This window comes from Delphinus delphis, chromosome X (genome assembly GCF_949987515.2).
Source record: "Delphinus delphis chromosome X, mDelDel1.2, whole genome shotgun sequence".
In the NCBI taxonomy this organism is placed as follows: domain Eukaryota; kingdom Metazoa; phylum Chordata; class Mammalia; order Artiodactyla; family Delphinidae; genus Delphinus; species Delphinus delphis.
Window position 1 is genome coordinate 35,902,080 of NC_082704.1, and position 26,503 is coordinate 35,928,582.

The 26,503-nt window shown below is 40.8% G+C and overlaps 1 protein-coding gene across 5 annotated transcripts in view; it reads right to left on the reverse strand.

Annotated features, from left to right (window-relative positions):
- The window catches only part of MID2 (midline 2), a 105,645-nt gene that overhangs the window by 56,566 nt on the left and 22,576 nt on the right, over positions 1-26,503 (reverse strand). For all 5 annotated transcript variants that reach the window (XM_060003148.1, XM_060003153.1, XM_060003151.1 and 2 more), the window contains one exon: positions 20,319-20,414. In XM_060003148.1, coding sequence (XP_059859131.1) covers positions 20,319-20,414 — 96 coding nt within the window. The remainder of the gene's footprint in view (positions 1-20,318; positions 20,415-26,503) is intronic.

The window sequence follows — 26,503 nt, forward strand, 5'->3', positions numbered from 1 at the left end:
CTTCTCTTTCTCATCCTCCACATCCAATTAATCATTAAATCCCATATATTTTACCTCCTAAATATAATTTGAACCTATCCCTTTCTATCCTTTATTATTACTTCACTAGTTCTGTCCACTAGAATCTCTTTCTTAATCTATCCAGCCATCCAACAAATAGGCATTGAGTGCCTAATACATATGTACCAGGCACTATGCTACAATAGTCATCTAACTGGTCCCTCTGTCTCTGGTCTGTATCTTCCCAATACAAAGTGTGTTCTTAATCCAGCAGTTAGGCAGCATAATCTTTTAAAAAAACACACTCCTCCCAGGCTTAAAACGGCTTCGTTCTAATTTTCAACTGGCCTCCCTCTGACCTCGGGATGAATTACAAACTTCTTAACATGGCTCTTAAGGTCCTTTGTGATCAGGTCCTTCCTTGCCTCTCTAAGTCTCAGGTTTCATTACTCCCCTTGGATAAGTCACTTAGTTATCTGAGTTTCCTTATCTTTTGGGGATAATAATAATAATGCTTATCTCAGAGGTAGCTGAGAGTATTAAATGAGATAATATGTGTAAAGCACTTAGCACAATACCTGGCACACTTTCTTTTTTTTCCAGTACGCGGGCCTCTCACTGTTGTGGCCTCTCCCGTTGCGGAGCACAGGCTCCGGACCATGGCTCATGGGCCCAGCTGCTCCACGGCATGTGGGATCTTCCTGGACCGGGGCACGAACCCGTGTCCCCTGCATCGGCAGGCAGATTCTCAATCACTGTGCCACCAGGGAAGCCCCCTGGCACATTTTAAGTATCAACAAATGTTAGCTATTGATGAGAGTGATGATAATGTCAGCCTTCTTTGATCTCCCTCTCCTCTGAACTCCTATAGCCCTCATCACACAATTGAGGACCCAATTATTTTATTTTGTGTTGTTTACCATTGCTTATACTGTTAGTTCTTGTTTCCCCAACTAGACTATAATGTCCTTGAAGAGAAGGATAGTGACTTACATACCTACTCTAGTCCCCCGTAGTACTTAGCACAATGCTAAGCACTGAGCGGAGTTTTAAAAATACCTTTTGATAAAGGTTCACATAGGAAAAGTGACAGAAGTTTTACTGACTCTCTATAAGGGTAGTTATTTTTTTAAAAGGAAGGCCATAAATAGTAAACGCTAATATCCTGGGAACACCATTTGCTTTTACCGTCTGGGCTAACGATGTGTCACTGTGTTACCAGCTGTACAGTAGGTTAGCATTAAGCATGGTGCTGTAGGCCAGTGGGGTTTTTTTCAGATGGTTTGCTGCCAATATCCTGTTATTGACAGAAATGGAATGCGAAAGCATGAAGATGTTTAATTCTACTCCCTGGCCTGCAGACAACATGCAATTTGCCTACTCACCTGTGAGATCAGATTCTTCTTAAATAAAATGTTCTATCTGTGCTACCAATATAACATAAATTCCACTTCATTCGAAAGCCAATGGAATCCTCCTAAAATAGTTTGGATTTCTTGGCTGATGACTCGGTGGCAATCAGAAGCCCAGAATAGCCCCAGGAGGCTAGAAGATTCAGAGCTCTTCAGATCCTAGAACACGTCACAGATTTGGCAAGAATTTCGTTGTTATGTGCACTATATACTAAACTGGCATCTTATGATTGTTTTCCCCCTTCCTTTTCACATACTTTCTCACAGTGTTCCATTGTGATCCCTTCCTGCCTGGTCTTCTCGCCCTCTTCTCTAATCCTCCTCCTGTCCTGTGCTTGCCCCTCCACCTGAGATGTTTCAAAGAAGACGTCTTTGTGCACTCGTAAGCCTGCCATTGTGTGCCAATGCGTGACTACCTGTATATAGATTGGGAGTGGAGGAGCTAAAGGCAGAAGTGTGTGATTCTATGCGACATGGACTCCCATTGGTACAATGCAATCTTTTGGCTAAAGTTTTATTGGTTTAGAAATTATTCCAAAGCCAATGATTGTCTCATGCTTTTGATGTTACTAGAAGAAAGTGGAACAGGCCTGGGATATGGAGGAAAAGAGGGCTGAAAAACTGCTCTGAACACAAGAGACAATGTTTCCAATCAGAGGAAACAAAAGACGACCTCCTCTAGTTGTTTCCCAGTTTCTTCCCCTATATGGGGAAAATTCCGAGGGTTTGGAAAGAACCCTTTGAGGGGAAAAAAAAACAGATGTCAAAGCAGTCCTCACAAGCCAGTTTAATGTTTAATTAATTAAACACTAATTCTCTTACTAGACATGTTCGTCTTTCCACATATATCCTCTTTACAATATACCCCCTACACACACACACACACACACACACACACACACACACACACACACACGAGATGAACGCTCAGTCAGCCATGTATGAAATAGAGAGATGCATAGCATGTGCAAGGGCGCTAAGACGCATGCTCTATAGGAAGCTTATCACCACAAAGAAGGGCATATGCCTAAACACTGCTCCAGATACACATCATGTCCTTCCCACATGGACACACATTCACATAACACACCAAGACTGGTTATACAGACAGACGTCTGTCCTTACCCAGATCATAGGCGCAGTAATCAGCAACTTGGAAGGCACTGCACATAGAGCCATTAAATGATCTGGTTAGCTTTGCCTTTCACTTTTAATACAGCATAGTGATTAAGAGCATGAATTCTAGAGCCTAACTGGATACAAACCCTCACTCTGCCACTTACTCCCTGTGTGACTTTGTACAAATTAGTTACCTGCCCTGTGCCTCAGGTTCCCCGTCTGTAAAATGAGAATAATAATAATACTTATCTCATAGGGTTATTGTAAAGATTAAATGAATCTTATAAAGAGCATATAAAGCTCTTAGGAGTAATGAGTTCCTAGAACTGCCTGAGATGGGGTAAACTTAGATTCGAGATATGATGTAGGTGAGAGGAGAGGTAGTGGGAATGGGCTGAGATGTGGAATTCTCTTTCTGTCCTGAGGTGGTAAATAGCTGATTCCGTGGGTGTACATGCACTTCTCAATAATCATTCCATCAAAGGACATGGGCCCACTGTTAATAGTAACAATGTATCTGGACCACTACCTAATACCATACACAAAAATTAACTCAAAATGGATTAAATACTTGAACATAACACCTAAAACCATAAAGCTCCTAGAAGAAAACATAGGCAGTAAGAACCTTGTGGAGAAAACCCCTGTGTACTTTTGGTGGGAATGTAAATTGGTGCAGCTGCTATGTAAAACAGTATGGAGGTTCCTCAAGAAATTAAAAATAGAACTACCATATATGATCCAGCAACTCCACTTCCAAGTATTTACCCCAAGAAAATGAAAACACTAATTGAAAAATACGCACCCCCGGGTCCATTGTAGCATTATTTACAATAGCTAAGACATGGAAACAATCGAAGTGTTCATCAGTGGATGAACGGATAAAGAAATTGCGATATACTTCTATAATGGAATATTATTCAGTCATAAAAAAGAATGAAATCTTGCCATTTGTGACAATATGGATGGCCCTCAAGGGCATTATACTAACTGAAATAAGTCAGGCAGAGAAAGACAGATACTGTATGATCTCTCTTATATGTGGAATCTAAAAAAAAGTTTTTTTAATTAAAAAAAATAAGCTCATGCATCTCAATAACAAAAAAACAAACAACCCCATCCACAAATGGGCAGAAGACCTAAATAGACATTTCTCCAAAGAAGACATACAGATGGCTAAGAAGCACATGAAAGAATGCTCAACATCATTAATCATTAGAGAAATGCAAATCAAAACTACAACGAGATATCATCTCACACCCGTCAGAATGGCCACCATCAAAAAATCTAGAAACAATAAATTCTGGAGAGGTTGTGGAGAAAAGGGAACACTCTTGCACTGTTGGTGGGAATGTGAATTGGTACAGCCACTATGGAGAACAGTACGGAGGTTCCTTAAAAAACTACAAATAGAGCTACCATATGATCCAGCAATCCCACTCCTGGGCATATACCCTGAGAAAACCATAATTCAAAAGGTCACATGTACCTCAGTGTTCATTGCACCACTATTTACAATAGCCAGGACATCGAAACAACCAAAATGTCCATCGACAGGTAAATGGATAAAGAAGATGTGGTACATATATACAATGGAATATTACTCAGCCATAAAAAGGAATGAAATTGGGTCATTTGTAGGGATATGGATTGACCTAGAGGCTGTCATACAGAGTGAAGTAAGTCAGAAAGAGAAAAACAAATACCGTGTGCTAACACATATATATGGAATTTAAGGAAAAAAATGTCATGAAGAACCTAGGGGTAAGACAGGAATAAAGACACAGACCTACTAGAGAATGGACTTGAGGATATCGGGAGGGGAAGGGTTAGCTGTGACAAAGCGAGAGAAGCATGGACATATATACACTACCAAACGTAAGGTAGATAGCTAGTGGGAAGCAGCCGCATAGCACAGGGAGATCAGCTCGGTGCTTTGTGACCGCCTGGAGGCGTGGGATAGGGAGGGTGGGAGGGAGGGAGACGCAAGAGGGTAGAGATATGGGAACATATGTATATGTATAACTGATTCACTTTGTTATAAAGCAGAAACTAACACACCATTGTAAAGCAATTATACTCCAATAAAGATGTAAAAAAATTTTTTTTAAAATAAGCTCATAGATACAAAACAAATTGGTGGTTGCCAGAGGTGAGGGATGGGGGGGGTGGGAGAAATGGGTGAACTGTTCCTATTTTTTTTTAATAAATTGAATTTTTAAAAATAGTAACAATATATGCACTTTTTCTGAGGAGATCCATATATTTGCAGTCACTGTGGTATTATATTTGTTAGTTATAGTCAAAGTATGATAAGATTAAGGACACTTTTTGGGAGTAAATCTTTACTGCCAAACTCTTTTGTAATAATTAAGAAAATCTGTGTCACATGGAGACGACAGTCATGCCCTAGGATGACCCAGCAAGACAGTCTCAGGAAGGAAGTGTGGGTCCCACAGTAAACTGACCGCATGACCATGGTCAGTATCGATACCTGGAGCTGCCCACTCTGTGTTCAACCCCTGACTTGGGTCTCATGGCACAAAAATAATCTGAGCAAGTAAGTGCCTTAACTGTAGGCACTACTGCTTCCTTCTGCCAACTCCAGCAGCCATTCTCCCTCTGCTTCCTAACCCCACGAAGGGCTGTTACGACAGAGAGCCACTCTGGGCTATCAAATACAAGTACATAAGAGGCTTACCATGGAGTCAGGAATGCCAAGGCCCCCAATAGATCATCTATTCTTCTGGAGCTGTTTAATGAAGGGAGGAAAATCAGTGGACATCCTAAGCCGTCTCCTTTCTACCTGAACACAAGTGAATCCGTGGCAAGTAAACAAATAGTGCAGCGGAAAGAACATGGACTTCAGAGTCAGAGAGATGCAAGACAGAGCCCGAGCTTACTCTATGTGTGACCTTGAATAAGTCATCTAATTTCTCTCACTCTCAGGTTCCTCATTTGTAAAATGGGGATATCACCAACATTATCACAGGGTCGTCATAAACACTGAGATTAGAAACAAGAATGCCTCTAGCACAAAGACCAGCACATATGATTCAAATACGATTCTCTCCCACTCCCAATCTCTGCTTACCATATCATACAGCTGGACTCTTCTAGACAGGAAGAGACAGAAACGGCGTTTCAAGGGCTGTGTGCATGTCTGTTATAGTGGTAGTCGTTTCCATTTTAGGGTTTTTTTTGGTCTTTGTTTTGTTTTATTTGTTTGGTATTTTGGATGGGTTGATGGCAAGAGAGATTGGAGGTAGGGGTGGAACTGCAAACATTTAAAGGTACAGGGTAGGCTTGATAGGGCTTTAACTTGAATTATTAGAATACCACCAACTTTCCAAGAGCACATTGGAAATGGGGAACTTGGGTGGATTGTGCAAAGAGCGGAGTAAGCAGAAGAGTCCAACATTAGGCAAGTGTTCTGGTCATTTAACATAGAATTTGAACACTGAGAAACGGGAACTGGAGGAAGAAGGCAGCAGATGGGGAATGGAGCTATAAAATGAGCTTCACTGCACTGAAAAAAAAAAAAAGGGCAAAAACAGAACAAGAGTGCATGCCTGTATGAACTGTTCTGACTATGAAAACATGGCCACACTGGAAAGTTTATATGCCCTATAGATATGGGGGAGGAGGGGAGGGAAAACAATGTTCATCCTAACTCATTTTATCCTTACAACCCTGTCATGTGTCCATACCCTCCAAATGTTTCAAATGCAACCTTTAATGTCCTCAAAAATTTTATTTCACTGGAATATATCAAGAATTGTCATAGAGTATTTTTGAAAAAGAATCAAGCACGTTAGGTATCTGGAAAATTATAAAGCACTTTCTTTGCTAGTATAAAAATAGGCTATGCCCACACTTCAGATTGCACAGTTGACTTAGGTTTTTCATCTATATTAAATATTAATTGCCATATACTTAATAAGATTGAATATAATACTCTGAATTAGTCATTTCAGTAGTATAAATGCAGAGACTGACTAGGTCACTATGTACTTATTTCCCATTGTTCATGAAAACCATTTTCTCCACCCATAATTCCACACTGGTTTCAAAATAGCTATTTCATTTTCACCAGGCACTGGTAGCCCAAATCGTCCTCAGGAGCTTAGTATTAAGTCTGCTGCTCTTGCTCTTCCATCTCCCACAAAAATACAGAACATTCTGGCTAATAAACATTTTAAAATCCCAAATAAATATTGAATCGCTATGCTGTGCAACTGGAACTAACAGAGTTGTATGTCAATTACACTTCAATAAAAAAAAAATCCCCCAAACTCTCTGTTTTTAAAACCACTAGAGGTGAAAGCATCTGTCCCTCCCCAAAACTTTTCTTTTGCCTTTGCTTTGGGGCAGTAATCAAGAGGAATTTGGGCAGGATAACAGGCAAGTTTACTTAAGTAAAGAAGGGCAGTGAACTTTTCCATACTAAATAAAATTTGTTTAATTCAGTAACTGAAAACCGGCAGCTTATTGAACATAATAACCCTTTTAGTGTACCACCTTTGCACAGTTGTTGGTGGGTGATTAAATAGGGCCATATGGCTGAGATTTCCAACATTTTTAGTGCTGTAATTTCATTACCACTCCCCCTTCCCAAGGAAAGTTCTGGTTCATGTGTTAAATTTAAGATTGATTGTGAGCACTGGGGACTGACTGTTTTCCCCACCCTCAGAAACAACGATGATCCTCTAGAAGTCCTGAGGTCAGGGCTAGGAATCTCTGGCAAAGGTGAGGTGCCCAGAAATACTACTAGTACGATTAATACTAACAACTGCTCCTATTGTCACTGCTGCTGCTGCTGCTACTGCTACTACCACTTACTGAGCCTTGACTATCTGCCAATTACAGTAGCAAGTGTTTTACATGTACTACCTTTCCCTTCAAAATATGATTAGTCTAAGTGTCATAGATAATGAAACTGAGGCTCAGAGAAGTTATGTGTGTGTCCAAGGTTACACAGCTAGTATGCCCAACTCCAAAGCTACCACATCACATTGCATCCCAGAACCTACACACTTTCTAGGAGGAGTGAATTGTAGAAACTGAGGCTTGGAGCTGGGCAGGAGGGCCCAGGATTGGAAAGATGGCTGGAAGCCAAGTCAGGATGGGAAATGAAGTATGTGTGGTCAGAGTCAGTGGATCTAGTGACTCCTACTGTTAGCTACCCAGTAACAAAATAAACAACTAGAATATTGTACGAGTGTTTGTGAGTCTGATTGTTTTGCACTTCAAAAGGATAATAACTACCACTCTATTTCTCTCTTCACTTTCACGATCAAACTTCTCACAGCGTGCATTTCCTTACAACTTACTTTCTCTTTGACCTCTCTGACTCTATCCTCACCTTTCCACTGAACCTGCTCCCTCAAAGGTCATTAATGATATCTTCCTGTATAATGGTGCTGCGCCAATGGACTCTATCAAAAGTTCCACACCTTGAAGGCCTCTCTTCCTTTGCTATTTTCAGCCTCTGTTTTGTCAGTTTTCTTCCTCCCTTCTGCTCCATCTGCTTCTCTTTTGCTTTCTTCCAGAATTCACACCCATATATCATTCTCCTTACTGACTACAAGCCATCCTCATGATGAGTCAGGAACCACTGGTGATAAACAAGGGACATCCAAGTGATGTGTACCTTGGCCTTGCAAAAGGAAGTACAATGGGGTGGTTAGGGGCAGAGGCTCTGGAGCTAAAGTGCCTGAATTCAAATCCCCACTCTGTTACCTACTAGCAGCATGACCTTGGCAAATCACTTCAATCTCTCTGTATCTCAATGTCTTTATCTGTAAAGCAAGAATAATAAGTGTTTACTTCATAGTGTTGTGAGGATTAAATGAGTTAACACATATAAAGTGATTACCTGCAATATACGAAAAATCTTCATTAAGTGTCACTTATTATTATAGTCTTTACAGAGGTAATTTCTAAAATGTTGACTATTCCCACAAATGAAAAATTTCCTCCTGATATTTAATTTTTTAAACACACGCCAACCCTTAGTAATCTCATAAAAAGCTCCACAGTCTTTCCATTTATTTTTGTAAATTCAGTTTGTTGTTGTATTCTGAGTGACAAACAATTGGATTTCTGTGCCCTAGGCTTTCTTCTCATTGTACATTGTACATTCTCCGTGGCTTTCAGTGCCACTTAGATGACTCCCAAGTCTTTATCCCTTTCCCAGACCTCTCTCCTGACCTCCAAATCCAGCCAGATGTCCAACAGGCATTTCCTACAAGACTCTCTGACTGACAGCACAACAAACCTCACACGTCTAAAAAGAACTCTGGAAGACTGGTTGAAAATGGCGGCGTAGAAGGATGTGTTCTCAATCCCTCTTGTGAGAGCACCGGAATCACAGCTAACTGCTGAACAATCATCAACAGGAAGACACTGGAACTCACCAAAAAAGATACACCACATCCAAAGACAAAGGAGAAGCCACAATGAGATGGCAGGAGGGGCACAATCACAATGAAATCAAATCCCATAACTGCTGGGAGGGTGACTCACAAACTGGAGAACAATTATACCACAGAAGTCCACCCACTGGAGTGAAGGTTCTGATCCCCACGTCACGTCAGGCTTCCCAACCTGGGAGTCCGGCAACAGGAGGGGGAATTCCCAGAGAACTAGACTTTGAAGGCTAGTGGGATTTGACTGCAGGACTTCAACAGGACTGGGGGAAACTCCACTCTTGGAGGGCACACACAAAGTAGTGTGCACATCAGGACCCAGGGGGAAGGAGCAGTGACCCCATAGGAGACTGAACCAGACCTACCTGCTAGTGTTGGGGGGTCTCCTGCAGAGGCGGGGGATGGCTGTGTCTCACCATGAGGACAAGGACACTGGCAGCAGAAGTTCTGGGAAGTACTCCTTGGTGTGAACTCTCCTGGAGTCCGCCATTATCCCCACCAAAGAGACTGTAGCCTCCAGTGCTGGGTGGCCTCAGGCCAAACAACCAAGAGGGAGGGAACTCAGCCCCACCCACCAGCAGACAAGCAACAAGCATATTAAACTTTTACTGAGCTCTGCCCATCAGAGCAACACCCAACTCTACCCACCACCGGTCCCTCCCATCAGGAAGCTTGCACAAGCCTCTTAGACAGCCTCATCCACCAGAGGGCAGACAGCAGAAGCAAGAAGAACTACAACCCTGCAGCCTGTGGAACGAAAACCACATTCACAGAAAGATAGACAAGATGAAAAGGCAGAGGATTATGTACCAGATGAAGGAACCCAGAAAAACAACTAAATGAAGTGGAGATAGGCAACCTTCCAGAAAAAGAATTCAGAATAATGATAGTAAAGATGATCCAGGACCTCGGAAAAAGAATGGAGGCAAAGATCAAGAAGATGCAAGAAATGTTTAACAAAGACCTAGAAGAACTAAAGAACAAACAAACAGAGATGAATGCAATAACTGAAATGAAAAATACACTAGAAGGAATCAATAGCAGAATGACTGAGTCAGAAGAATGGATAAGTGACCTGGAAGACAGAATGGTGGAATTCACTGCCACTGAACAGAATAAAGAAAAAAGAATGAAAAGAAATGAAGACAGCCTAAGAGACCTCTAGGACAACATTAAATGCAACAGCATTCACATTATACGGGTCCCAGAAGGAGAAGAGAGAGAGAAAGGACCAGAGAAAATATGTGAAGAGATTGTAGTCAAAAACTTCCCTAACATGGGAAAGGAAATAGCCACCCAAGTCCAGGAAGTGCAGAGAGTCCCAGGCAGGATAAACTCAAGGAGAAACACACCAAGACACATAGTAATCAAATTGACAAAAATTAAAGACAAAGAAAAATTATGAAAAGCAACAAGGGAAAAACGACAAATAACATACAAGGGAACTCCCATAAGGTTAACAGCTGATTTATCAGCAGGAACTCTACAAGTCAGAAGGGAGTGGCACAAAATGTTTAAAGTGATGAAAGGGAAGAACCTACAACCAAGATTACTCTACCTGGCAAGGATCTCATTAAGATTTGATAGTAATCAAAAGCTTTACAGACAAGTAAAAGCGAAGAGAATTCAGCACCACCAAACCACCCCTACAACAAATGCTAAAGGAACTTCTCTAAGTGGAAAACACAAGAGAAGAAAAGGACCTACAAAAACAAACCCAAAACAATTAAGAAAATGGTAATAGTAACTTACATATCGATAATTACCTTAAATGTGAATAGATTAAATGCTCCAATCAAAAGACACAGGCTTGCTGAATGGATACCAAAAGAAGACCCATATATATACTGTCTACAAAAGACCCAATTCAGACCTAAGGACACACAAAGACTGAAAGTGAGGGGATGGAAAAAGATACTCCATGCAAATGGAAATCAAAAGAAAGCTGGAGTAGCAATACTTGTATCAGATAAACTAGAATTTAAAATAAAAAATGTTATAAGAGACAAGGAAGGACACTACATAATTATCAAGGAATCAATCCAAGAAGAGGATAATAACAATTATAAATACACACGCACCCAATGTAAGAGCTCCTTAATAAATAAGGCAACTGCTAACATCTATAAAAGAGGAAATCAACAGTAACACAATAATAGTGGGGGACTTTAACAGCTCACATACACCAATGGACAGATCATCCAGACAGAAAATTAATAAGAAAACACAAGCTTTAAATGACACAATAGACCAAATAGATTTAATTGATATTTATAGGACATTCCATCGGAAAACAGCAGATTACATTTTCTTCTCAAGTGCACACGGAACATTCTCCAGGATAGATCACATCTTGGGTCACAAATCAAGCCTCAGGAAATTTAAGAAAACTGAAATCATATCAAGCATCTTTTCCGACCACAACACTATGAGATTAGAAATCAATTACAGGGAAAAAAATGGAAAAAACACAAAACACATGGAGGCTAAACAATATGTTACTGAATAATCAACAGATCACTGAAGAAATCAAAGAGGAAATCAAAAACTGCCTGGACACAAATGACAATGAAAACATGACAATCCAAAACCTCTGGGATGCAGCAAAAGCAGTTCTAAGAGAGAAGTTTATAGCAATACAATCCTACCTCAAGAAACAAGAAAAATCTCAAATAAGCAATCTAACCTCACACCTAAATGAACTAGAGAAAAGAACAAACAAAACCCAAAGTTAGTAGAAGGAAAGAAATCATAAAGATCAGAGCAGAAATAAATGAAATAGAAACAAAGAAAACAATATCAAAGACCAATAAAACTAAAAGCTGGTTCTTTGAGAAGATAAACAAAACTGACAAACCTTTAGCCAGACTCATCAAGAAAAATAGGGAGAGGACTCAAATCAATAAAATTGGAAATAAGAAAGGAGAAGTTACAACTGACACCGCAGAAATACAGAACACCTTAAGAGACTACTACAAGCAACTCTATGCCAATAAAATGGACAACCTGGAAGAAATGGACAAATTCTTAGGAAGGTATAACCTTTCAAGACTGAACCAGGAAGAAACAGAAAATATGAACAGACCAATCACACGTAATGAAATTGAAACTGTGATTTAAAATCTTCCAACAAACAAAAGTCCAGGACCAGATGGCTTCACAGGTGAATTCTATCAAACATTTAGAGAAGAGCTAACACCCATCCTTCTCAAACTCTTCCAAAAATTTGCAGAGGAAGGAACACTCCCAAACTCATTCTATGAGGCCACCATCACCCTGATACCAAAACCAGACAAAGATACTACAAAAAAAGAAGATTACACACCAATATCACTGATAGATATAGATGCAAAAATCCTCAACAAAGGGCTTCCCTGGTGGCACAGTGGTTGAGAGTCCGCCTGCTGATGCAGGGGACATGGGTTCGTGCCCTGGTCTGGGAAGATCCCTCATGCCGCAGAGCGGCTGGGCCCGTGAGCCATGGCCGCTGAGCCTGCGCGTCCGTAGCCTGTGCTCCGCAAGGCGAGAGGCCACAACAGTGAGAGGCCCACGTACTGAAAAAAAAAAAAATCCTCAACAAAATACTAGCAAACAGAATCCAACAACACATTAAAAGGATCATACACCACGATCAAGTGGGACTTATCCCAGGGATGCAAGGATTCTTCAATATACACAAGTCAATCAATGTGATACACCATATTGACAAACTGAAGAATAAAAACCATATGATCATCTCAATAGATGGAGAAAAAGCTTTTGACAAAATTAAACACGTATTTATGATAAAAAAAACTCTCCAGAAAGTGGGCATAGAGGGGACCTCTGCCATATACGACATAATAAAGGCCATACATGATAAACCCACAGCAAACATCATTCTCAATGGTGAAAAACTGAAAGCATTTCCTCTAAGATCAGGAACAAGACAAGGATGTCCACTCTCACCACTATTATTCACCATAGTTTTGCAAGTCCTAGCCATGGCAACCAGAGAAGGAAAAGATATAAAAGGTATACAAATTAGAAAAGAAGAAGCAAAACTGTCACTGTTTGCAGATGACATGATACTATACATAGAGAATCCTAAAGATGCCACCAGAAAACTAAAAGAGCTAATCAATGAATCTGGTAAAGTTGCATGATACAAAATTAGTGCACAGAAATTTCTTGCATTCCTATACACTAACAATGAAAGATCAGAAAGAGAAATTAAGAAAACAATCTCATTCACCATTGCAACAAAAAGAATAAAATACCTGGGAATAAACCTACCTAAGGAGGTAAAACACCTGTACTCAGAAGACTATAAGACACTGATGAAAGGAGTCAAAGAGATGGAGAGACATACCATGTTCTTGGATTGGAAGAATCAACATTGTGAAAATGACTATACTACCCAAAGCAATCTACAGATTCAATGCAATCCCGATCAAATTACCAATGGCATTTTTTACAGAACTAGAACAAAAAACCTTAACATTTGTATGGAGACACAAAAGACCCCAAATGGCCAAAGCAATCTTGAGGGGAAAAAACGGAGCTGGAGGAATCAGACTCCCTGACTTCAGACTATACGACAAAGCTACAGTAATCAAGACAGTATTGTACTGGCACAAAACCAGAAATACAGATCAATGGAACAGGATAGAAAGCCCAGAGATAAACCCACACACCTAGGGTCAACTAATCTATGACAAAGGAGGCAAGGATATACAATGGAGAAAAGACAGGCTCTTCAATAAGTGGTGCTGGGAAAACTGGACAGCTACATGTAAAAGAATGAAATGAGAACACTCCCTAACACCATACACAAAAATAAACTCAAAATGGATTAGAGACCTAAATGTAAGACCAGACACTATAAAACTCTTAGAGGAAAACATAGGAAGAACACTCTTTGACATAAATCACAGCAAGATCTTTTTTGATCCATCTCCTAGAGTAATGGAAATAAAAACCGAAATAAACAAATGAGACCTAATGAAACTTCAAAGCTTTTGCACAGCAAAGGAAACCATAAACAAGATGAAAAGACAACCCTCAGAATGGGAGAAAATATTTGCAAACGAATCAACGGACAAAGGATTAGTCTCCAAAATATATAAAGAGCTCAGGCAGCTCAATATTAAAGAAACAAACAACCCAATCCAAAAATGGGCAGAAGACCTAAATAGACATTTCTCCAAAGAAGACATAAAAATGGCCAAGAAGCACATGAAAAGCTGCTCAACATCACTAATTAGTAGAGAAACACAAATCAAAACTACAATGAGGTATCACCTCACACCAGTCAGAATGGGCATCATCAGAAAATCTACAAACAACAAATGCTGGAGCGGGTGTGGAGAAAAGGGAACCCTCTTGCACTGTTGGTGGGAATGTAAAGTGATACAGCCACTGTGGAGAACAGTATGGAGGTTCCTTAAGAAACTAAAAACAGAACTACCATATGACCCAGCAATCCCAGTCCTGGGCATATACCCAGAGAAAACCATAATTCAAAAAGAGACATGCACCCCAGTATTCATTGCAGCACTATTTACAATAGCCAGGACATGGAAGCAACCTAAATGCCCATCAACAAATGAATGGATAAAGAAGATGTGGTATGTATATACCATGGAATATTACTCAGCCATAAAAAGGAACGAAATTGGGTCGTTTGTAGAGAGACGTGGATTCACTTGGATACTGTCATACAGAGTGAAGTAAGTCAGAAAGAGAAAAACAAATATTGTATATTAATGCATATATGTGGAATCTAGAAAAATGGTACAGATGAACCGGTTTGCAAAGCCGAAATAGAGACACAGATGTAGAGAACAAACGTATGGACACCAAGCGGGGAGGGAAGCGGTGGGGTGGGGGGGGATGAAATGGAAGATTGGGATTGACTTATATACACTAATATGTATAAAATAGATAACTAATAAGAACCTGCTGTATTAAAAAATAAAATTAAATTAAATTTTAAAAAATGTTAAAATTTAAAAAATAAAAAGAACTCCATCTATTTCCTAATCTAGTTAAAGGAAACACGTCCATTCAGTTACCCAAGCCAGAAACCTATAGATCACCCTACTATTCTCTCATCTCTCTACCCACTGCATCTAACTGATCACCAAGTCATATTGATTCTACCTACTACAAATGTGTTTTGAATTTATCCCCTGCTCCCTAGCCCTACTGCCATTGCCTTAGGTTGGGCTTTCATCTCTGCATGGATCAGGAAAAGCCACCAAACTGGTCTCTTTACCTTCAGTTTTGACCCCTGATCCTTGCTCCATCCTGCATACTACAGCCAGAGCAATCCTAAAATGAAGACCGTATCCAGTTATTCACCTACTTTAAATCCTTCCATGGGTCCCTAGAGTCTTCAGGACAAAGTCCAAACACCTATGCATGGCATACAAGGCCCTTCACTATCCAGGTCCTAGCTACTTCTCCACACTCACCTCTTGCAATGATGTCACATCTCACATTCTGGCTGAACCAAACTTCTGGTGATTTCCTGAACACCTCTATGCTGTTTACCCTTCTATGTTCCCACATGGTGTTCCCTTTGCTCCCTTTTCTCATTTTTTGGGCAAAATTCTACTCTTATTTCAAGACAATTTGATTTTTATTTCCATTTTGCAGTCCTTCCTAAGTCCCTCAGGCCGACTTAGTTGTTTCTTTCTCTATGCTAGCTTGTCATCTTGCACTTACCTTCATTACAATAATCATCACTTCACATTATATTTGACATTTTACCTGTTAAGCAAGTTCCTTGAGGTCAGGGACCATTTGCTATTTATCTCTATATACCCAGTGTATACCTAGTGCATAGTGTACCACTTTGCCCATACAATTTGCTCATTTTCACCTCCATTAATATCACTGCTCTCTGTCTCAGCAGAGGGAGGAATTTATTTTTCTTCCTGCAACATTTGGCTAAAATGCATTTTATCCATTAAATTTTCCCTAATCACACTTACTTCAGTCTAATCACTCCTTCATTTTATCATGTCCTCCGTGCTTGCAGAAGAGCCCTCCAACAAACATATTTGTGCTTTAATGATTTAGATTCTATTATTGCTTCTAGCCCGACCACTCTAAAACATTTCAGGATCATCTGCTGAAGTCATCCATAGTGGTGTGTTTTTTTAACTAATTTCTATTAAGGCACTTATTTTTATGCTTGGAGAAGTAGTCAGACATTGAATCTTGCTCTTCCCAAACCAAATACCATTTCAATGAGCAACATGAGCAGAAAGGGGAGAGCTCCAAGCCACCTACGGTTTGAGCTCTAAGACTTCTGAAAGTTACTGGAGCAAAGCCCTGGTGGCAAGATGAAAAGCTGAAATTCCCCAAACTAAGGGAAGCCTTTCCCTCTCTTCCAGCTCATCTCCTTTCTTTTTTCATTCTCTTAATGCTAAACAGCCATGCCACTCAGCCCCTTAAAAGGCTTGAGAAGAGCCAGAAAGAAATCAATCTGCCCATGGAGCTTCTGGGATGGACCAACCCATTTGTCCTGCAGCAGTTCTGGAGGGGAGGAAAACAGATGGCACACGAAATAGCCAGGACAATGCTTTAATGTGCTCCATGCCCTAAAAGTTAACAAGAAGACTAAAAAAGTAAACACAGAAGGGCTATACTACATTCATCTGTGCTCCCTGTACTGCACGCTGTGTTATAAATACTCCTCTTTCTCTCTCGATACTGGGTTGTCCCTAGCTAGACTAATAAAAGTTTCTGGAGGTCATCAAAAAAATATGTTTCTTTTGTAACCCCCAAATGACCTACCACACTGAGTACATCGCGTTTGCTCAAGAAATGTTGTTGCCTGACTGATTACTAAGTATTTAACCATTTTTCTTCCCCTCAGTATTTTCCGGAATGCTTATTTATTCACAAAACCATGCAGACTTGGAAGCCAAGAGGAACTATTCATCTGTTGGTATACATTTTCCCTTGGCTATGCATTAAACAGAGATTTCCTTTGGAAATGTAAACAAAGGATGCCTGATGAGACCGGACAAAGAACTATATATAGAGATCAAGTGGCCAGAGTAGCAAGGTCAGAGCATGCCCTTCCTTAACCAGATTAAAGGAGTCTTGGGCCTGCCTCTCCCTCCTTCCCATGTTCTCCAGCCCCGACAGAAAATATTTTCCAGCTGCCTATCCACTGAATTCTGAAAGCTGGGCAGTGACTCTAACAGGCTGCATTACCAAAGAATTCAGCTAACAAATCTGTGGTGATCCTAATCTCTGTTTCTGTAATAATAGGAAGACTGCAGCTTTGTTTACTTTCTGAGGAGAATAGAGAACAGGGAGAAAGAACCAGGAGAGGGAGGCAGTATTTATGGCTCTTTTATGAAAAGTCAATCTGTGACAAAAGCATTTGCAGACAATCAGGAAGGGGAACAGGTTTGGCAGGAAAATAGCCTATTCTAGTTTTCTCAGAAGTGCCTTAGCTGGTATCCTCCACCCCCGCCCGATGTGAAATGCCTGGTTTACACTGTGAATATAGTCATTCCCAATAGACAAATCTGGATTAGATAAAATGAAAAAAATTCAAACCACCCCTTAATGTCTGGCTTACATGAAAGTATCCTACTATTTATTTCATTTTATAAAGTATTTGTAAGCATTTATGAAGTCTCAAATCTCTTCTTTAACTGCATTTCTAATCCCAGGGCTTGTCTTGAAGCCTTCTGGACACACAGGCTCTGTGCTGAACGAACATAATAAGTACCCTGGATTCACCCTATTATTATGGGGAAGTTAGGGCACACCCCTAACCTTTCAGAAGGGATGATGTCATAGAGCACAGCCATGGCCTTCCATAAACTATCCTGTAGGGCCCCTGTCAAAGACAGAATCCTAAACTGAATAAGACCATGAAGTTAACTCCCAAAATACACTCTCGCCCTTGACATGTAATGCAGTATCTCAAGATTCTTTCCCAATTCTCAGTTAACATTTCAATTCCATTGTCTGTATTTCTTGCACATGTGTATCCACATCAGGGTGGATTTGTATAACATGTAAGCCCCCAGAGGGTAAATACTGTGTCTATGCTGTTTTCTTTGTACCTGGTACAGTGCTATGCATAAGTAAGTATTAATAAAAGGTGACCTTTTGTGTACCAGAGCAGACGATTGGCCGAGGATTAGTAAGCATCCCGAGGGAGTCTCTTAAACCCTTCCTTTGCTGGTTGCCATGGGGCTACTTTTCCCACCTACTTTGCTTACATTTGGCACCACTAGTGTTATCTCCTGAAGGCTCAAGCAGGAATACTAACTTCAGAAAGGCACTGTGAAAACATCACCTATAACCTAGAGGACCAGGATGAGTCCTCCTCCACTAACACAATGATGCACTGTTTTATGAGACTAGCTCCTTGCCACTTGAAAAGAGTAGGGCCCTGAATCATAAAGGTTTGATTGGTGCGATGGGCTGGGAAAGGTTGGAACAGGGCTATGTTTGGGTGAGGGTGGCCAGAGTGATAAACTCCCTGGGCAGGGGCGGTGCAGGGGGGTGGAATGATAAAATGTTAGAGAGGTGCTAAAGTGAATAAGCAATGAAAATAAACTGCTTACTTTGCTAATTTGACTACAACTTGCTCTCTACTTAAATAACTTTTTGATGAGAATGAGGAAGTGATGATTACAATTTCTAACCACATTTTATTCACTATGAGATGTTGCCCCACCCTCAATCATGTAAATTCTAAACCAAGGGATTTCTTATCTTGTCTCCTGCTCACAATACTTCCTTGTCTCTTCACCAGTGTGGGTTTCTTATACTGTAATCTAACAGCATAATCAGAAGCTTTGATAGAGTAGAACATAAAGGGAATCTGAATAGCTGAAAACCACTCTAAAATGCCTTGTTTTGCTTCTCCCCTCTTGGAAAGGATGAGACCGAAGAGAAAAAGAAAAGAATAAAGAAAGCAACCATTCATAGAATCACGACTTGAGAAATCTGGAAGTGACACTGAAGGTCATGTATTCAGTTCAATCCCTCATTTTATAGGTAAGGACACTGAAGTTGAGAGGCTAGATGACTTACTCAAGTTCATACTACCGGTTAATGACAGAGTCAAGTTCAGAAACCAACTTTCCAACTTACATTCCAGCATTCTTTCTTTCCATTCCTTATGCTTCTTCCTAAATTCCCCACCCCATTCCATAATCTCACACCTGAGTTTAACTGGTATCCTGTGTACTCTACCTATAGCACCAGTCTCTTCCACAAATGGAGTGCCCAGCAGGGATTAAATTGCTATGGTATGCGCATCATACAACAAAAATCTACTTTAAGAAACCCAATACTTTAAGATATTCAAACAATCAGGAGTGGTTACTTATATAAGAAGATTATTTGCCTTATAAGAAAACTCTCCACATTCTCTTAAATAGGACTCCCCAGGAGGTATTAAGAGATGAGATCTTAATAAAATTATTTTATTGCTTAAAATAAAATAAACTTGAACCATTACATTTTCTGTCATACAAGTAAGATTAGAACTAGACTATCAGGTTTATAAACAGAAACATTTTTATCCAACCACTGCCCATGAGGAGTCCTGTATAATATTTTACCCGACCCTGTTTACACTTTAAGCCCTACCTACCATCACCTCTTCAACAAAAGCAACACAAAACCAAATGCTATGGCTGAAGTTTCACACTCTTGCAAAAAAGAGAGAAATAACATCTTTGTTTTATTATGTCCACTTATGAAGAGGTTGACTCCTCTTGTAGGCTCTGTTCTGAGATCTGATGTAGATAATCTCATATGGTACAACACTTGATAATTCCCAGATAACTCTAACACAGATACCATTTGTTGATGACAAGAATAAGTGGAAAGGCGATTAGTGAGGACCAGGTAAGGTGCATGGGGAAGAAGGGAGGAGAGGTTAGGAAGAGGAGAAGCAGTTCTGATGATATTCTTATAGAAACAATATTGCACTGAACAAACCTCGCTCTACCCTGAGGACCTGGGGTTCCCAACTTCTCTTACTCCCTAGCAATCTTTTTAAAGAGCTAGGATGTTCAGTCTGATGAAGAAAGAAACACACTTCATGTTGGATTCTCACACCACCTGCTATTGGAAAAGGAGAAGGGATTGCCCCTGGGACTGATGTCTCTCCAACCCACCACCACCACTTACTATTATTTTTTAAACAATAGCTATCTGCCACTTTTCTTGGAACAGGCATCCTAAAGGAATGAGACTTCTTACAATGATCATTCAGCCCTTCACTCCAAATGTCCGAGCTACACTCTGACAAACAAGTCCCCCCAAAAGGATCGCCTGATCCAGGTTCTTCGGAAGAATGACAGATGTTTCTGTTACATACCTCAACCTGCTGGCAGATCTGTATTAGCTTGGCCATTTGATTTTCTAGTTCACTGTTGCGCTTAACCAGGTTGGTGAGGTTCATCTCCAGAGTTTGCTGCCATCGCAGAGTATGAAGCCAGAGGGAAACAGGGAAGAGGGGAAAAAAGAAGACATGTTCAATGAGTTTGAGACCCAGTATCACGTGGAAATCAGTCAGTCAGTAAACAAATATTTCAAAGATTCGTTGCACATGGGCCAAGCACTGTTCTAGGTGCAAGTAATAATGCTGTACATTTGCTCCAGACTGTCATTATTGGGGAAAAAATGACATTCATGACTTTGTGAATGTAGGAATTTAATAACATTAAAGCAACTTTATGTTTTCTATAATATTTTTTAACTTTTAAAAGTACTTCATAGGGGCTTCCCTGGTGGCGCAGTGGTTGAGAGTCCGCCTGCCGATGCAGGGGACACGGGTTCGTGCCCCGGTCCGGGAGGATCCCACGTGCCGTGGAGCGGCTGGGCCCGTGAGCCATGGCCGCTGGGCCTGCGCGTCCGGAGCCTGTGCTCCGCAACGGGAGAGGCCACAACACTGAGAGGCCCGTGTACCGCCAAAAAAAAAAAAAAAAGTATTTCATAGTCAATATCTCATTTTGCCCTCATAGTAATCCTGTGACATAGGGAGAACAGATTTTATTCTCTCTTTTTTACAGATGAGTTGACTAAGAAAACTATAATTTATTGAGCAATTACTACTTGTCAGACACTATGCTAGGCAATTTCATACATATCATTTAATAATTATGACAGTCTATGAAGTAGGAGATGTCAGCATTTTACAGATGAGAGAACTGAGCTGCAGAGTGGGCTTAAAGTGTTTTGCACAGTCATATAACTAGTATGTAGCAAAGCTAGGACTGGAATCCAGGTCTCTAGTCTTCAGATACAGCTTTGCCCCAGTATTCCATGATTTTTTTGTCTTTGTTGATAACACTTTATATTTATCAGTAGGTTTCTTCAGAAAAAAAGATGGCATTTTCAGTGTGGAATTCATCAAAATCTAGCGTTGTATCTCACAGCTTCACTCCTTTGGCACTAAGCAATAGCCTACAGAAATGCCAGACTTCAAAATGCAAAGCCTAGCTGTATGTATCAAGACAGGACATCCATTGTTTACTGTTGTTTACTGGGACATAGATCCTTTTAGGGAAACATTAGCAGCGCTTTGCAAATCTGTTTATTATAACATAAGTTAAAACAGTACTAAGACCTCCTCGCATATTTTCAGTTGAGCAAGCTACTCTCTTACATTCCTCATGTGAACAAAATAGAATGTTATTCACTCTAGATTGGTAATGGGCTTTTTTTATTCCTCCTCATTTCCAAGTCTTCAGCTCTGACGGCTGCTTCTTCCAGGACCTGCCCCAATATCCACTCCTCTCTCACTCACCATCCCAACATCCCCACAAAGTCTGTTCCAAATGGAATACCCCAACTTCCTGGTCCTTATTCTGCTAGCACAGCATTCCTTCCCTTGGTTGTGTTCATTGCTTCATTGCTGTCTCCATGGTTCCTATGGTTCATAGTTGTTCAAAGTGCATGTTTTGGGTGGGGCGGGTGGGGGGGAGAGGGGGCAAGGGATAGTGGGAAGAAGGGGAGAGGACTCGTGTTGGCCCCTTTCTTCTCCGCTAGGTAGCTGTGGCTCCTTAGTACCCTTGGCACTGTCCCATGAATCCATCCCAGAGGAGTATTCCCACACATTTATGTATTTCTAGGACAGGCAGTCTGATCTCACTTGTTCTCAATCTGGATTATGAGAATCAGCTTAATCTCTGCTTCTGGCCAGATCTCGCTTGGTTTCTTTGGCTTTATGCCCATGGGAGTGATTTTTTCACCATTTATTCCATTTTTCTTGGCTTGGATACAGTGTCTCCCCTGGCCTTCTTTAACCCCACCACCATCTCAATCTGTGGTCTTCTCCTCAGCAAGGAAAAAGGGAGAGAAAAAGGAAAAACAAAGGGCCGCAACTGTTGATTTGGACATGAGTTCTAAGCTAAGTAGATGTCAGGGGAAAAAAAAGAAATGGCAGTTCGGAGATTTAATACAAAAGGTATTTCACTTCTACTTAATACAAAAGGTATTGAGCACCTACTCTATTCAAGGTGCTTTGACTTCAGAGATAAAGAGGAGGTGAAATTATGCTGGGTCTTGAAGGATAAGCAGGATTTTAATAGACAGAGATGGAGGCAGGCAGGGCGTTCCAGGCACAGGGAGTAGCATGAGCAAAAGTAAAAGGGAATAAAGCATAGGACACATCCAGGGAACAGAGGTGAGTCTGACTAGAACAGAGGGTACAAGAAAATAGAGGGGCACAGGCTGGAAATGGAGACAGAGGCCCTGTTATGAAGGTCTTAAATGTCTAGGTGAGGAGTCTGTACCTATTTTTGAAAGCAGTAGCGGTTTACCAAAGGCTTTTGGATCGATCCCTTGATCATTATGTAGTGTCCTTCTTTGTCTCTTCTAATAGTCTTTATTTTAAAGTCTACTTTGTCTGATATGAGAATTGCTACTCCAGCTTTCTTTTGGTTTCCATTTGCATGGAATATCTTTTTCCATCCCCTCACTTTCAGTCTGTATGTGTCTCTAGGTCTGAAGTGCGTCTCTTGTAGACAGCATATATATGGGTCTTGTTTTTGTATCCATTCAGCCAGTCTGTGTCTTTTGGTGGGAGCATTTAATCCATTTACATTTAAGGTAATTATCGATATGTATGTTCCTGTTCCCATTTTCTTCATTGTTTTGGGTTTGTTATTATAGGTCTTTTCCTTCTCTTGTGTTTCTTGCCTAGAGAAGATCCTTTAGCATTTGTTGTAAAGCTGGTTTGGTGGTGCTGAACTCTCTCAGCTTTTGCTCGTCTGTAAAGGTTTTAATTTCTCCATCAAATCTGAATGAGATCCTTGCTGGGTAGAGTCATCTTGGTTGTAGGTTTTTTTGAGCAAGATTATGACATAATCAGGGCTGCATTTATGAGATCAACCTATGTGGGGCAGACTAAGACAGGAGAGCCTGGGGGCAGGGGCACTGGTTAGGAGGAGAGTGCAATATGCAAAGCAGTTGGTAATGCAGATCTAGGCCAAGCTAAGAGGATAATCGAGAGAAACACGTTTCAAGAAAGGATTTGTCACTCTCAGATATGCAGAGAGTGCAAGAAATACGAGGCCTGAGTAAAGGCAGCTGGATTTGGTAATTAGAGGTCACTGGTGACCTTTGGAAAAGGAGTTTCAGTAGAGTTTTGGAAGCAAATGCCAAACTGTACAGGGTTAGTGAGTATGTCAATAGTGACGATGTGGAGGCTACAAGTGTGGACTCCTCTTCAAAAATTCGAACGTAAGGTGAATATGATGGAGCTGTAGTTTGATGAAAAGGTCCAGCTCAAGTTAGAGAGTGGGCATGTGTAACGGGCCCAATCAGTTTGTGATTTCCTCCCGCAGAGTGGTCCAGATTCCTAGATCAGTGGAAATTCCATGTCTCACAAATGAGTTCATGGACATATTAGGTAAATATAATGTAGACTGAGGAACTCAGAGCAGATACGGTGTAAGAAATCTGTGTTTCAACTGTAATGTGTTTTCTTTCAAACATGGGATTCCAAGGGGAGAATGTTTTCTAACAAGTGTATGCAACCTGTTGCAACACTTGTCGTGAAACTGATATCTTATAAATAATTCATAATGCAGAGCAGGACTAAGATCCCTGCTGTGTGTTCCTCATTTGTGGCCCACAACTGAGACTCACAGCTTCTGTAAAGCCACTGAAAACAAAAATTAGGGCTGAACACATAATTTGGGGTCTGGTTAGACTACGGACCTTGGGTCTTCATCACAACATTATGGCAAATGGTTATTTTGCTCTGGCCCCCTAGCAATTTGCAGAATGCCAGCACATTTTAGCAATCCAGAACTAGAACTGACAAGATGACTCTAATTTCATCTTTACTTCATTAATATGAAAAGGCTTTGAAAAATAAATCTTTGGCTAATGAAAACACCATCTGTTGATGGCTTTTTGCCACTGTTTTCTTACATTACGAGACATAATTTGAGGGAAACACCGAACATTTACTTACTCACTTCCTATTCATTTACCAGGAATTAAAGCCTCCTCTCAAGCTGGAATTGATTCTCAATAATCAACATATGCAAAGGGAAGCAGAGAATTGAAGCAATTATGCAGTTGATTTCCTCACCCTTCCTTATCATGCTTAGCCCTGACGAATCATTTCGAACTAGAAATTCTGGGCCACTCTAGGTATGAATTTCATTGACTTGGCCAAGTAATTATCATGTCTATACGCAGACTAAGTAAACACAAAGGATGTGTGTGTGTGTGTGTGTGTGTGTGTGTGTGCAAAATTTTATGTAAAACTAAACACGTCTCTTTGTTGTGTTGTTGTTGTGGTTGCTTGGTTGTGAAGAACCGGTTTGCTGTGTTCTTTCCTCATGCAGTCCACTTAGTGACTGAGCCAGGCTCCTTCTGCCCAAGCCTAGTTAGTGCAGCTTTCTCAGAACACTTGAACTGTGACAACGAGAGAGCCCAAGTGGCAGGGGAGATTGGAATGGAGATATCTGCCGGGAGGAAACTGGACAGGCGGCTGGCAGGGAGAGCAGGATGAAGCTCCCATTTCCTGCTGCAGGAGGTTAGCTCTGGGCCCTCCTGTGCTTCCCTGTGTGAAGGTTAGAGAAGCCATTTCAGCTATGAAACTGTGAGACCCTCCACACCTCCAGGTGGCTACATTGTTAGAGCTCTCACAAAACTGTACATGTGTCCAAACAGCACAAAGTGAGGGGAAGATTTGGCTGATTTGCATAATTGAGATTTTAAAAGGCCCAAGTTAGCTAAATTGGCAGTCTACACTGATTCCATTTTTATCCAAGTTCCACTTCATTTGTGTCATATAGACTTGGCCTGTTTGTGTTCTGTTATACCCTCCCCGAAGAGGAAAATGTTTTGCTATTTCTGAGAAAGCTAGGCACAGGCTATTTTTCTTCCAGACAGCTTCCCATAAAAAGAAATGGCTTCACTAACACTCTCAAATAATTGCTGGGGTTTTTTTTTTCACTTCTTTAGACACAGGTTATTTCAGATAACTTTCTCATTGGCTCCCTGAAGAAAACTAGCTACATGTCCAAACACCAGCTCTTCACTGAAGCCAGAGAGTCCCCTTATGGCACACACTTGACTGTGTTCTTCATATGTCATGCTCCGGGAAGGCACATGCACTCACATGTGTATGAGCACACTTACATACACCTACCTGTCACAGCGAGTCTTGAAGCCTAAAAAGGGGTCAGAGCCTTTCTGTTTGTTCTATTGAAACATGTTTTATTGCTATTGAATGCCTATATTCTCTCTTACTTTCTACAAGGTACAAGGCGAACATTATCTAAAACTAGACAAGATCCCAACTGTTTTGATGTGGGAATTGAACCTTGAAGGTTTCGAAAAGAAGTGAAGGGAAGAAGGGCCAACCCACCCCAAACCCGAGCCTCCCCAATTGATAGAAGACAACTTCATCTTTAAAAATACTCGGATCCAGTGACCCCATTACTATTCTTTAATAAGCTCTTTTTTGACATCTTGTCTATTCACTGATGTTCCCAGCTCTTCCAAAAGTCAGCAGTCAAAATCTTAGCACACTTTTGGGGTCACATTCTGCCTTCTTTTTTTAACTGCTTGTCTTAAAATACTTACTTTGCTTTTGCTTCAGTCTGTCACTTTATGTATCAATTACATATGGCCTTTCAACAGCAGAACACACCATCTGGTCCACAAACTGAAGCCCACACCCTTATGCCTGAGTTTATTCTTTCCCCAAACATTTATTCGCTGTTGTATAGACACGGGCTATGTCCCAGAATGAAATGCAGGTGACATACTGGAGGTATGAGGTCTACTCTACCTGAGGTTTGCTGGGGATCACCAGACTGGTCTTCAAGCCAGGTGAAACAGGTGGCCAGCCCTCCTCTTCTCAGAAGGTTCTGAAATCATCCAGCAAAGACACACCCTCTCCCAGTCCCCTTATCAGAAATGTTACACAAACAATCCCACATTCTTTTCTTTTCCCTCTGTTCAGTTGCATAGCATGGTTAAATCTCTAGCTTAAATGTATAAATTATTATTTGGACCTTCGAAAAGAAAACCTAT